The following is a 13083-nucleotide window of genomic DNA, read 5'->3' as shown; positions in this document are numbered from 1 at the left end:
GCTACAGCAGAAATCCACCCAGCATCACCTTCTGAAAACAGTCATCCAGGTACAAGAAGAACCACCTCAGGACAGTTGTATCTACATGTAATTCAGACAGCCTCTCCCAATTAACACATTGGCTTCTATATGAGCTATGTCGTATGAGACTGCATAGTGAAGAAAGCAGAGACGAAGTTTTGCTGAAGTGTGTTCAATATTGTCTTGGAAAATATTTTCCCACACCGAGCCCCACCTCTGTATGTGTGCATAGCATTTTTCCTGTTATGCTTTACACAGGGATCTGCTGAAGCAGGCTCATTGAATGTTCGTGCCAAAATACTGGTTAGCCTTTAATCTGCCACAGGCTTGCTGCTTTTACTGAAGTAGCTTTACAACCCAAATCCTATGCAAGTTTACGCAGACCCATTGAGTTCAACAGGGCTTGCTCCCACATAACTGTGTAGGACTGCAACCCTAGGGTTGGATCCAGACCTTCATCACACTTCAAGTAGACCCACTGAAACCAAAGGGACTCACCACAAGCAGACCCACTGAAACCAAAGGGACTTACCATAACAAACTTAAGTCCCATTCATTACAGAGGGGTTCCTGGAAGTCTGACTAAGCCTGGACGCGGTCCCTAGGACTCCATGTGTAACAGAGCAACTGTATGCACGTTCACTCAGAAATAAGCCCCCCTGTGCTCCATAGGCCTTACTTTCTTGTATGTTTAGGACCGCGGCCTACGTATGCATAGCGCTGCAGGCCTAAGCGGGCCGCGCGACAGGCTGGAGGGTAACGCCGCCAGAAGCTCATCCGAGATGACCGTGTCGGACGCCTCAAGACTGATTTATTTTTTCCTCTCCGTTTGCCTACACTTTGTCGATTCGGCCGAGCGGGAAGGAGCAGCGGCGCGCGGTCCCCGCCCTCAGCCGTTTGTCTCCGTTGCAGCACCTGCAGGCCGCAGCCGGCGTCGCTGTGGGCCTGCGAGGGGAGCGGACAGCTCCCTCCTTGGCGTCGAGCGAGAAGGCTGCTCGGCGCGGACGGAGCCTGCGCCAGCCTCTCGGCGCGGCTCGGCCCAGCGGCGCGCCTTCGCCGCCGACCCCGCCTCCGCCCCTCGCACTCGCTCGCAGCAGCCGACGGGGAGGCGGGCAAAGGGGCGAGCGAGGGCGGGCCGGGGCGAGCAGCCCCCTCTGCAGCAGGCGCCGCCGCCGCCGCCGCCTCAGAGCTCGGGGATGGCCGACAGCGCCAGCGAGAGCGACACGGACGGCGCGGGGGGCAGCGGAAGCGGCGGCGGCGGGGGAGCGCCGGGCGCGCTGCCCGGCTGCCCGGCAGGGCCTGGCTCGGCGGGGGGCGCCAAGGCGAGCGGCATCGTGATCTCGCCGTTCCGGCTGGAGGAGCTGACGAACCGGCTGGCGTCGCTGCAGCAGGAGAACAAGGTGCTCAAGATCGAGCTGGAGACCTACAAGCTCAAGTGCAAAGCGCTGCAGGAGGAGAACCGCGACCTGCGCAAGGCCAGCGTCACCATCGTGAGTGCGGGGAAGGGGAGGGGAGGGACGGGACCCGGCCCTGGGCCTCGCCCGGCGCCTGCCTCGGCTCGCCTCCGGGCTGCGCGATTCAGCCCCGGGGGTCGGCGACGGTTCTCGCTGCCTCGCGAAGGGGAGGGACACCAGCAGCACCGGCCTCCGGTGGGGCTGCGGCTGCCGCTGCAGCGTGTCAGCCCCGGGCCCGGCCTGTGAGGGAGCGGGGCGGGGCTGCCCGGGAAGGCGGCTTCGGGGGGGGCGCCTGTGGGGCGCTGCGCTGGGGGGCTGCCTGAGAAAGGGCGAGACCCGTTGCGAGGGCGCCGAGCTTTCCCGCGCCTCCTTTGCCTCCCAGGCCGAGCGGCCCCCTCTGCTCCTGTCCCGGGCTGCCGTTGCTGTGGCCTCTTCGCTCTGACAGCCCGGTGGTGTGGCACGTTTACTCGGGAGTAAGTCCCGCGGCTGAATTCCGGGGGGGGCCCGCCAGCGGCGGGAGCGTGCGCACGGGATTGCGGTGGAAAGAGTCACCGTTAGAGTTGGGCCTCCTTGCTGGGTGGCCATTGCAGCCCTGCTTTGGGCCCCTGGCGGCTGATCTGCTCATCGGGAGTGTTTCTCGCACGTTTTTGAGGGGAATTGCACCTCCTTCCCGCTGCCGCCAGCAAGCAGTTCGCCGTTCTGAGCGTTGGGATGTGGTTCTTTGTCTTGCACGCTCAAGCGAGGGTGGTATCGGAGATTGCGGCTACCCGAAACGGGGTTTGGAATGACAGGGTACCGTGTAAGTTGGTAGATGAGCCAAAGCAAGGCCTGTGTGTGAATGCAGCAGGGAGAAGGGAAGAACTAGCTGAGCAGTTGTCTTCCGATGCAGCTTACCTTTAGATAGGAAAGCCAGATCTCTATGCTCGGTCCTACCGTCCTGTAATTCCATCACACTAGTGCAGCCTTCCCCAGCCTGGTGCCCTCCAGAAGTTTTGGACTTCAACTCCCGTCAGCCCAAGCCAGCATGGCCAATGGTCAGGAATTCTGGGAGCTGTAGTTCAAAACATCTGACCAAGAAAACAAGGCATGGGGTAGGCCTATGCAGGTAGTGGCTGGCTTGGCTTGTATTGGCTGTAGTGACCAAGGCACAAAGCAGGCTTAGCTCCCATACCAATGGTGTCACCAGATACACTCCTTTAAAGGTAAAGGTGTCCCCAACCAGTCGTGTCCGACTCTAGGGTGCGGTGCTCATCCCCGTTTCTAAGCCGAAGAGCCAGCGCTGTCCGAAGACGCTTCCGTGGTCATGTGGCCGGCATGACTGAACACTGAGGTGCACGGAACGCTGTTACCTTTCCCGCCGAAGCGGTACCTATTTATCTACTTGCAATTTCTTGCTTTTGAACTGCTAGGTTGGCAGAAGCTGGGACTGAAGACGGGAGCTCACCCCGTCACGCGGCACTCGGGTCTCGAACTGCTGTCCTGCCGACCTTCCGGTCTGCAGTTCAGCGTCAGATAATGGCATGGTTGCTTGTCCTTAAGGAAAGCTTGCCTGCCACCCTAATGGAGAGTGTCCTGATCCTTATTAATGGATCCCCAACAGATTGCACTCTCTCAAAGGTCCTTCCAATACACAAGCTCTCCCTTGGAACACACTCTGCTTGCCATAATCACTACCCCATTTTTCTGGTTTAATTCTAATGCTAAGCATGTTTTTCCTGAAAAATCTGGTACCGAATGAAACACTCACCAAGACTTGTGGCTCTGTTATCTCCCCACCACTTAAGGCAAATCTGCTGGAACCTCCTTCAGTTGCCCATATGTTACTTTTGCATGGGATTCCTGTCAAAAAGTCTGGAGTTACTGTGTTGCCAAAATCCTGTGCAAGCATACCATTATTCAAATACACTGCACTGAGCTCTATCAGTCCTGTCTTTGCTGCACAATATTTTATTGTATCTAACAGTGGTTTGACGTTGAGGCAATGCTAGGTGTGGTGGAAAGCAGTTTTCCTTTCTCTTTTGTAAGAGAATAAAGGCGTTGTGTTATAATGGATATAATGTCTGAAGCAGAATGGGAACTTCCAGAGCTTTGAGCTAGAGTTGGTTGTTTTAAGTGGTTTTGGTTCTTGGAGAGAAGATTCTTTATTCTAACAAAATGCCATGATTTGCAGTAGATTCAGGGTTCCACCTTGTGTCTGTAGAGCTGTTGAGGGGCCATGTGAATTTACCATTACCTTTCTTTTGAGGTTTGGCTTTGTATATGATTTGTATGGTGTGACAAGCCAAAAACACGTACTGCCTTCAGGTGTGATCTAGCTGGATTTTGGATGTTCAGAATAGTTTGACAAATAACCAGGGTGTCTTTTAAAAGTATGTTACAAAGTATAATCCTGTGAATCTAAGTCAAGCCGAATACATATCAAACATAATGTCTATTGTAAACATGGGCAAACTGCTTACAAATGTATTGTGTGAACATTAACAATAGTGATACATTCTAGACAACAAGACTTGTCATTCGGTCGTAGCAAAAATAGTGATGGCATCTTAAATACATTGGGTTTTTTTAAAAAAAATAGTGATCATACATGTTGTGTTTGTCAATGGATTTATTGAACTGTTTGTCTTGGTACAGCTGAAATTTACCATAGTCTCTGCCAACTTCATATGTTTGCCAATTTATTACAGAAAATTTATGGCACTTTCAAAACGCCATCCATTTTTAGTATCAAATTGGGAGCTCAATCAGGATAAGAGGCGCTTATCTCTGACCTTTGCAGTCGTTTAGATAGGGCTTTAATAAACAGGAGATACATCTGAAATGTCTGGGTAATTCACACCTTTCAAAACTCTTCCTATGGGCTTTTGTGGGTTCTCAGAAGTGCCAGTAGCTGTTAACATTCAGAGAGTAGGCTCCAGCTAGCAACTTGGTTTAAAATAAAACAAAAACCAGGGGCCGCTGGGGAACTAGAAAGCCTTTTAGCTCATCTCTAAAGCTATCTGTACATGTGTGATTTGACACCTTGTTTAAAGGACTCTAAAAAACTGTTTCTAAAAGAAGAGCTAGGTTAGCCTGCAGCAGTAAACAGAGCAAGAAGTTGCTATAGTATCTTAAGAGCATTAAGAGCTAGAATTGGCACACCTGTAGCTGACTTGGCCTGTGCAAATAATGGCAATCACATTTTTTTCTAAATGGATAAGAGGAGCTGTAACCTTCAGTAAAACCTCCTCTCCTTCTTTATGCTGCTCATGCAAGTGGGCCGCTTGCAGGTGTAGGTATTTGCACAGGTAAGCTGGCTTCAATAACATCTGCACTGGCTCTAAGGTGATCTGCAGCACTAGGCCCAATTCTAGTAGCTTTACAGCTGTAGAGACTGTAATGGTGGGAAAGCCTTGCTTGTGAGGGGTGCGGAGTTTGTTTATTCCTATACTCCTTTCTCCAATGACACCCATTTCCCCATCTCTCTTACAAGTCAACAGAGTTGACTTGACTGCATCACAAGCCGCTTTTCATCCAGTTGATTTCACATGTAAGGAAAACTTCAGAAAGAGAACATGCATGTGGAATTGAGATAAAAACTGCAAAGTTATCTCTAACAAATTCATGGATGTGTAGATAAAACACTCATCCTTTCAGCCTAACTAGTCTCGTTCATTGTAGAATGGCTATTCATAGCCAAGTGCCTGCTTAATCTATAGGATGAGTAAGTCTGTCTTTTATGGAAGCAGTCTGTTAATTGGTTTTATTCATTTCTTAAATTTGCATGCTTATTTGAGAGTTAAATGGTATATTGGAAATTTTCATCCATTTTGAATCTGTTCTGATGTTCAAAATCCATGTGCTTAGAGTCTATTCATAGAGATGTTGTATCTTAGGAAGTATTGTTCATGGCTCTGGTATCTTAATGAATTTGTCTGTTGAATATTCCATTATTCAAGAGGCAAGCTCATGGAACTGATAAAATATTGGCTTACTTCTTGAAGGGTAGTGATCACTTCCAAGTTGGATGTGTGCATGGAGAGGGAAGTAGGCCTGCTTTCCTAGCTAGATACAAGATACCTTTGGACAATTAAAGATTCCTGTTCTTTGCCTTGACTTCAGAAAATCAACAATGGAGTATCCACCTTCTAGTAATTCTGTTAAGAGTTATACTGACAGGGAAACTTTTGCCCATGACATCAGTCAGGGATCTCCTGCTATAGGGAGCATATCTGTCTCTGGCTTCCAAAAGAACAAGGAATTCCCACTGGCCGGGTTTCTATTGAGGCTAATATGGTAATACTCTGGGCACTCTGCTTGTCCGGTAGTCTCACATGGTGCCAACTTCTCCAAAACATGGGTGAAATTCTCTGTGCATAATGCTGTGAAGGTAGCCACATCTTATGGAGAACCTGTTAGGCTTCTGTAATATAGGAAGTGTTCTGAAATGTTCTGTGCTTCTTTGTCTGGAAGCCTGTGGAGCTTCATTCAAAAGAAGTGAATGAAGAACTTCTGTACAAATTGGTTACCTAGATAAGGGCTTGTTTTAAAACATGGGTCTTGACAATTAAACACAATGCTCGGGATTAAATCTTGTTTTACACCACCAGAGAAGGTCTTTGAGTCCAAATAGTTCATGTTTCAGGTTACATTTATTGAGGCTTAATTGAGGCACATGATCTGGGTTGACAAAGAAAAAATATTAAGTAACTGGTAATTATTTAATTTATTTATTATTCAGTATTTATAGACTGCCTATATTTATTTCACTATTTATAGGCCCAGGGTTACCCCTTTCAAGGTGGCTTATGTTAAATACAAAGCGCATAACATATTACAAAGCATAATATTTAATAATAATAGCGTTAAACACTAATGCATCTAAAGATACAACAGCAGCAGCTAAAAATGGTATCTGCAGAATAAATCAGTCCAAATATAAAAACAAGCAGCAAACATTTCTTTCTGCACTGTTTTTAATAACCGTGATGGAATAATTCACTTATGGATAAATTGTTTGTAGGCACACCATGGGTGCTTTAAAGTTCAGTTTTGGTACATTATGCATTTGAATAGAGTAATCTGTTGGGAAATGTTGTAAATGTTTGCAAGGGGCTTCCTTACACAGAAGCTTTTTCTCCTGCAACTTTACCGAAACCTCTGCTTCCATATTCTTTGCAGGATTAAGATTGCCTGGTTTCACACATGTCCGCTCCCCCGCCCCCCAGGAGTTCCTTTATTTGCAAGCTCTATATGTTTCATTATACAGCTACTAGATGGTACTGTGTCATAGCACCATTTTCTCTTTTCGTGGAGAAATTCAACTTGCTATATTTAAATAGCTCATTATCCACGAACTTTTAAAAAAAATGGGATAAAGGTCGGAAAGCATGGGAGAGGCCCTGGAGCTTGACATCATGTGAGCAACCAGTCTCAATCACAGGATAAAAGCCTCATGTGGAGAAGCCCAAAGTGATTAGAAGACTGGTGGTAACTTTCCCATTTTTAAATTTGAATACTGAAGTAGTTGCTAAAGGAGGTACTTTCAAACTCAGACATAGAAATCACTTACTGGGTTTTAGAAGAATGATCTGCAGGAAGAAGAGATGAAATGCAATATGGTGTTATCCTCAGCGAATGCTAACAAATGAGTAGCTAATGAGGAGGTTCTAATTTCCTCTTAATAATTTAAAAGGAGGCTGTGCCGGCAACCTTAATATAATTAATCACCCACATTCATCATCTATATGTCAGGCTGGGTGACAGAAGAAGCCAAGGAAACTCATAAAACTATGAGATCAGAGTCCCGCCTCCCCCAACATTTCACTGGGTGTACCTTTTTACATGTAATAATTTTGCTGTTGGTTATGATTTACTATTATTTGCTATTATTCAGTTTATGAGTCACCATATAGCCAGAGCTCTCAGCAACATACATAATGAAAACAAATACAGAAAGATAGTTATTGTTACCATGCTATCACTGTGCATGTCACCTTACAGAAGCAGCATAGGTCTCTGCTCTCAATTTGAAATAGTGGGGGAACAGTGGAGGGAGGGACAGACAAGGATAGTGAAGGAAGTATGTGGGCAAATGCCATTACATGTGTTTAAATCTTGTTTGGAATTCGGAATGAGGATAAAGCAAAAGCCTCATGAGTTTTGAGGAGGGGGTTGAAGAATGGGAGAGAGGTGATACTATGCATGAAACAGCCTCTCTGAGATAGGGGCAGCAAGGGAGACAAAGTAGAGATATAGAGGTTATTTTTTGAGGTCATCTTTGGAGTCTCAATGTTAAATATTGGTCAGAGGTTGATCTATAAATGGTTTCTGTATATTCAGTAATTTAATAGCACAGAGAGTTCCAAAAAGGTGATTGAAGAATGTGGAAAGGTACAGCGTTTCTATAACAACGTATTGGCAATCAGCCTTTTCTGTACTTGAAAATCTTTGTAAAATGAGTATTTAAATAGCTTTAGCTTGTAATAGCAAAGCAGTTTAGATATTGAAAAATCAAACAAGACCCAGAGGTGGTACATGGAGAAGTGGTGTTAAAATCAATTGTATATAACAAGTGAAGTATTCACAGACAAGTAACGAGGAATGGATTGGAAGCCTGGGGAAAAAAACAGAATGTAAATGTAACAACCAATTCTTATTATTTTCAGCTGTCAGTACCATGGAGGTTTAAAAGTGCTTCCTCTTTCAGTTCGGTCTTTTTTGGTGGTCAAGATTACAGTTAATGTTTTAAAAATGGAAATGTGTATAAGTCAAACATACCTTCTGAAACATACTTTTGCTGCAAAAGAGTCTTAAGACTTGGAACACATGTATGAAACCAATGGAATGTGTATGTTAACGTAAAAAGAATGGAAAGATGTGCTAGTGTTTGGTTTTTAAAGCAGAAATAAAGGTTAAATCATTTCATTTATTGCATTTCAGTACTAAACTCAAGATGTTTAACACTAAAAACTGCTTTTGCTATTACATATTCAGATGCACCCAGTCACGGAGGATAACGTTTATAACATTTGGAAGCTGATATTAGGGGAGAATGGTCTATAGGAGAAGTTGCCCAAGCTTCTGATAGCTGAGACATTTTCTCCTAAATTAAAACTGGATGCATACTTTACTTGTATGCTTTAAAAGCAAGGTAAGAAAACTCTGCCCTCAGAGGAGCTTTTCACCTGTGCTTGAGTCACGAATTTGCTGCTTCTGAGGGTAGGTAATTCTGCTGTGTCTCTGCACGCGGAGTGATTTGATGATCAGATTGCATTTGATTCAAATCTGTGGCAGAAGTACCTATCACCAAGCAGAGGCTGATCAGGAGGCTAGAAGGCCAGAACAGTGAGTCATACTGAGATGCATTAGGCATCCTTCTCTGTAACTAGATTTTTTGAACTTGCAGGAGTCAAATTGCTCTTCAATTCATGAATTGAATTCTTTTTAAATTCTCTTCTGGCTGTTCTCTTGCAGTGTGCTAGTATGCTCTAATAGCAGTTTGGGAATGCTTGTTATAGGTCTTTATCAAGTGCAACATAGCTATGCTATGTGTGTGGGGGGAAACATCTGAATCCAGGGTGTGTGTGCATTACTCCTGCATGCCTACTGCTGGATAGATAGGTCAGGATCTAAGAAACTCTTTAGGCATTTACAAGCACTTTTGGTATGCATTGTGTCTTTCTCCCCACTCCAGCTTCAGATCCTCACAAAGCCACTTTCAGATGACCCCAGAGTTGTGTGAACCGCTTGCCTGGCAGTGCAGGTGGCAGTAGCTCTAAAGCATATGCAAAAGATTCCTGCACAGCTTTTGGATCCAGGTTGTGATCAATGCTATTTGATACTGATTGTATGTTTGGGGGCAGGAGCTTAGTCAAGAAGTGTACCCCCTTCCTCTGTGAGGAAGTGATTGGCGTTGGCAAATTGGTCTTCAGCATGTAATTGGTTCAGCACATAAACATCTTGATGCACAGCAGTGGCCATGCAGTCCATTTGTAGTATCTGTCTGATGTCTCCTTTTCCATAAATTTTCTAGTACTGGTAGAGAAGTTGGTTAATGTTTTTGACTAAAATCAAGAAGTTTAGTTATGAATAAGCAATTTCTAGTCTTTCAAAAATCTATTCATTTTGCAGTCAACAAAAATTGGCAGGCCATTGGGTACATTTGGATTTCTTGGTCAGTGGAGGCACAGAGCCAACAGCAAAAGCTTAACTCTTCATCTTCTGTTAAAGGCAGGGCCAACTTAACAATCTTGTTATCTTTCTAAAAGAGAAGGAATCCCTTCAGGCTTGGCTCTGCCTTCTAGTGAAGAGCAGGGTTAGCTTGTGGCTCTCAAGCTCTGCTTGGGAGTTCATTGGCCTACCACAACTGATTGCTTTTTCTTCTCCATCTCCACTTCCTCTCAGGCAGGGACTGTAAAGCACTTGAGTCTCTTTATCTTCAGCCCTTTGTGTAGTGGAAAGAGCTCCCAGGAGTCAGGTTCTAGCTCCCTGTCATGAGGCTCCCCTCTCCTTGTGGGGCAGCAGGAGTTGTCTCCTAGCCTCCCTGTCTGCCATGCCTGCCTTGCTACCAAAACATCGGGATGAAGCAACAGAAGGCAACACCTCCATCTTCCCTTTTGGGGTGTTCGATCAGGTGGGGTCTGACAAGTAATTCAAGTACCAAGCATGTCTCTTTCTGAGAAAAAAGCCTACATGTGGGAGACAGCTCCGTCTTGCCTAGAATAGCCACAACAGCCATTGTTGGGGGATGACTCTGGTGTAGTAAGCCCAGTAAAGGGCACATCACCTTCACCTGTAATGTCTGCGGAGGTGGTGAGTGGGGAGAAACCTGAGTTTCTTGTACCCTGGCGAGGGTACCTTGTCCCAATGAGACCACCTCAGATGGATTATTTGGGCAATTGTGAAGGACAACACGGCCTTCCTTGCTAGGAGGCTAGACAGCTACTCTTGCAAGCACAAGAGGGGGAGAGACTCTTCTTTGTCTCCCAGCCGTGGTTCCTCCGCCTTCTCTGGCTCCAGAAGTGTAAAAGCAGGAACCCTTCCCAACTAGCTAAACACCAGACAGCTCCAGGTCTGTAGGGGGCAGGGGGCATGGGTCCCTGCTTATAAGCATATAGGCTCCATGGTCAAGAAGCAGGGGTTATCTTGCATCTGCATCTCTGAGTAGAGCAGACCTAGGCCAAGAAGCTAGAGTAGAGAGGCTCCCCACAGTCTCTGAGTGGATTCCAGGAAGGAAGATGGGGAGTTACCAGAAGGTAACTCGAGATCACATCACTCCAGTGCTGAAGGAGTTGCACTGGTTACCAGTTGTTTTCCGGGCCAAATTCAAGGTGTTGGTTTTGACCTTTAAAACCCTATATGGTTCCGGCCCAGCCTATCTTAAGGAGCGCCTCCAGCAACACCAGACAGGCCGCTTAACAAGATCAGCCTCGGATGGCCTTCTCTCTGTCCCATCAGCCAGGACAGCTAGACTGGTGGGGACGAGGGAGAGGGCCTTCTCTGTGGTGGCCCCCACTCTGTGGAACTCCCTCCCTAGGGAACTCCGTCATGCCCCCTCTTTAATGAGCTTCCGTCGTGCATTAAAAATGTGGTTGTTCAGGCAGGCATTTGGGGTGGGTTAGGGTATTTTTTTTAAAAAAAAATTATGGTAAAATTTTATTGTTTTAAATTGTTTATGGTGGGTTGTACATCGCCCAGAGTGGCTGGGTGACCAGTCAGATGGGCGATTAATAAATTTAATAAATAAATAAATAAATAAATAAAAGGGGGACCCCCATTTTGTGGTCCAATGCAAGGTATTTAATCCAGATTTATTATTTATTTATTTATTTAAAATATTTCTTGGCCACCTTTCAGGGCAGAAGCCCTCCCAAGGCGGCTTACAATAATAAAATACATACAATTAAAATATTAATAGTGATAAATATAAAAACCACAATAAAAGCCAACAATAAAACCAACAATGATGTTAACAGCAGCAACAGCAACAATAGCAGTCATATCAATAGAAGGCCAAGGTAAAACAATATGTTTTCAAGGCCTTCTCAAAAGTCTGCAATGGCGGACCGCCGATGGCAGCTCGTTCCAAAGACTGCTCTCACGGGTGGGCAAATGAGAAGGGCCTCTCTTTCTGATCTTAAAGTGCGGGCAGGCTGGTATGGGTGTAGGCAGTCCTTCAGGTAACTTGGTCCCAAACCGTTTATGGCTTTAAAGTTCAAAACCAGCACTTTTAATTGGGCTTGGCAACGCACCGGTAACCAGTGCAGCTGGTGCAGTATAGGCGTTATATGATCGAATCACCCCCACCAATACTAGGGCAGCCTCATTCTGCACAAGCTGGAGTTTCTGAACCATCTTCAGAGGCAGCCCCACATATAGCACATTACAGTAGTCCAGCCTGGACATGACTAGCGCGTGGATAACTGAGGCAAGTTCCGTCCTCTCCAGATAGGGCCACAGTTGGCGTACCGGCCTAAGCTGGTAAAAAGCACTCCTGGACACCGCAGCCACCTGGGCTTCCCCAGCTAGCTCAGAGTCCAGGAGGACTCTGAGCTAGAGTCCAGAGTCCAGTCTCCCAAACTACGCACTTGGTCTTTCAGGGGGAGTGCAACCCCATCTAAGGCCAGTTGTAAACCTCCATCTGAAGTAGTTGGTTTCCCAGCCCACAGTATTTCCGTCTTGTCTGGACTGAGTTTCAGCTTGTTCACCCTCATCCATCCCAAAACAGCCTCCAGACACTGGTTCAAGAGTTCCACAGTCTTCCTGGGATGTGCAGATGGAAACGAGAGGTAGAGCTCAGTATCAAATGCCTATCCAGTTATGCTGCACAAGGCAATTAAAACCCTAGATCTGGATCTACTGTATTGACTACTAAGGACAAGCTCAGATCATCAGAGAAACCTTACAGTTCCCTAGAGGTGTTCCTGTGTAGCACACTACAGGACCCCATAGTGCCTTTTCCCCAGTTTTCCTCAGAAATTCTGTAAGGACCCTAGCAAATCCAGGTCATCCCTAGGAAATTCTGTACTCTTCCGTTGGAGATTATGGGTTCTCTAAAGGTGCCTTTGGTTGGTGTCCCTATGGCTGCCTTAATCTGTAAGGCCACAGTGCTGAGAGGATGGGACAGTCTGTTATGGATCAGGGGACCACAAGAGTGATATTGCTCCGAAGCAGGGTACTAGGCTCAAGGGCTCAGGTCCCACCTCAACCTTGTATTTAGATTTGTGGACAAGGTACTTTTCCTCTAGCTTCACCACTTTGCCTTTCTGTGAAATGGGTGTTTTGTGATTAGCTGTGCCCGCCACAGTAGCCATTTTATGACAGCAGCCATGACACTTTATCAAAATTCCAGAAGTGCCCACTGGCCCCCCAAATTCCAAATGTCCCACAGGTGAGACACCGGGCAAACAAAATGCCTGGCTCATGCGATAACATTTTAATTGCTGCTGGTTTTTAAATGTATTCTTTCTTTGCAAATAATTTAATACTTTGTTTTATTGTATGTTACTTCAAGTATGTTATAGAAGAGCAACAAATAAGCCATATTAGTAAACAGAAATAAAAGCTGTGAAGGCCTAATGTACCAATGGTTAATCCCCCAGAGATTAACAATTCCCTCAGACATGTC

General features: G+C 46.0%; 1 protein-coding gene across 1 annotated transcript in view; it reads left to right on the top strand.

Annotated features, from left to right (window-relative positions):
* Window positions 1–1131: 1131 nt before the first annotated feature.
* Window positions 1132–13083, top strand: part of CCDC6 (coiled-coil domain containing 6) — a 54876-nt gene continuing 42924 nt past the window's right edge. Inside the window, exon 1 of the mRNA XM_084845354.1 lies at window positions 1132–1511. Coding sequence (XP_084701480.1) covers window positions 1218–1511 — 294 coding nt within the window. The 5' untranslated portion in view covers window positions 1132–1217. The remainder of the gene's footprint in view (window positions 1512–13083) is intronic.

This window comes from Heloderma suspectum, chromosome 3 (assembly GCF_057233095.1).
Source record: "Heloderma suspectum isolate Gila_16-S chromosome 3, 16-S_ref, whole genome shotgun sequence".
Lineage (NCBI taxonomy): Eukaryota > Metazoa > Chordata > Lepidosauria > Squamata > Helodermatidae > Heloderma > Heloderma suspectum.
This window is presented reverse-complemented; position numbering and strand designations above follow the sequence as displayed.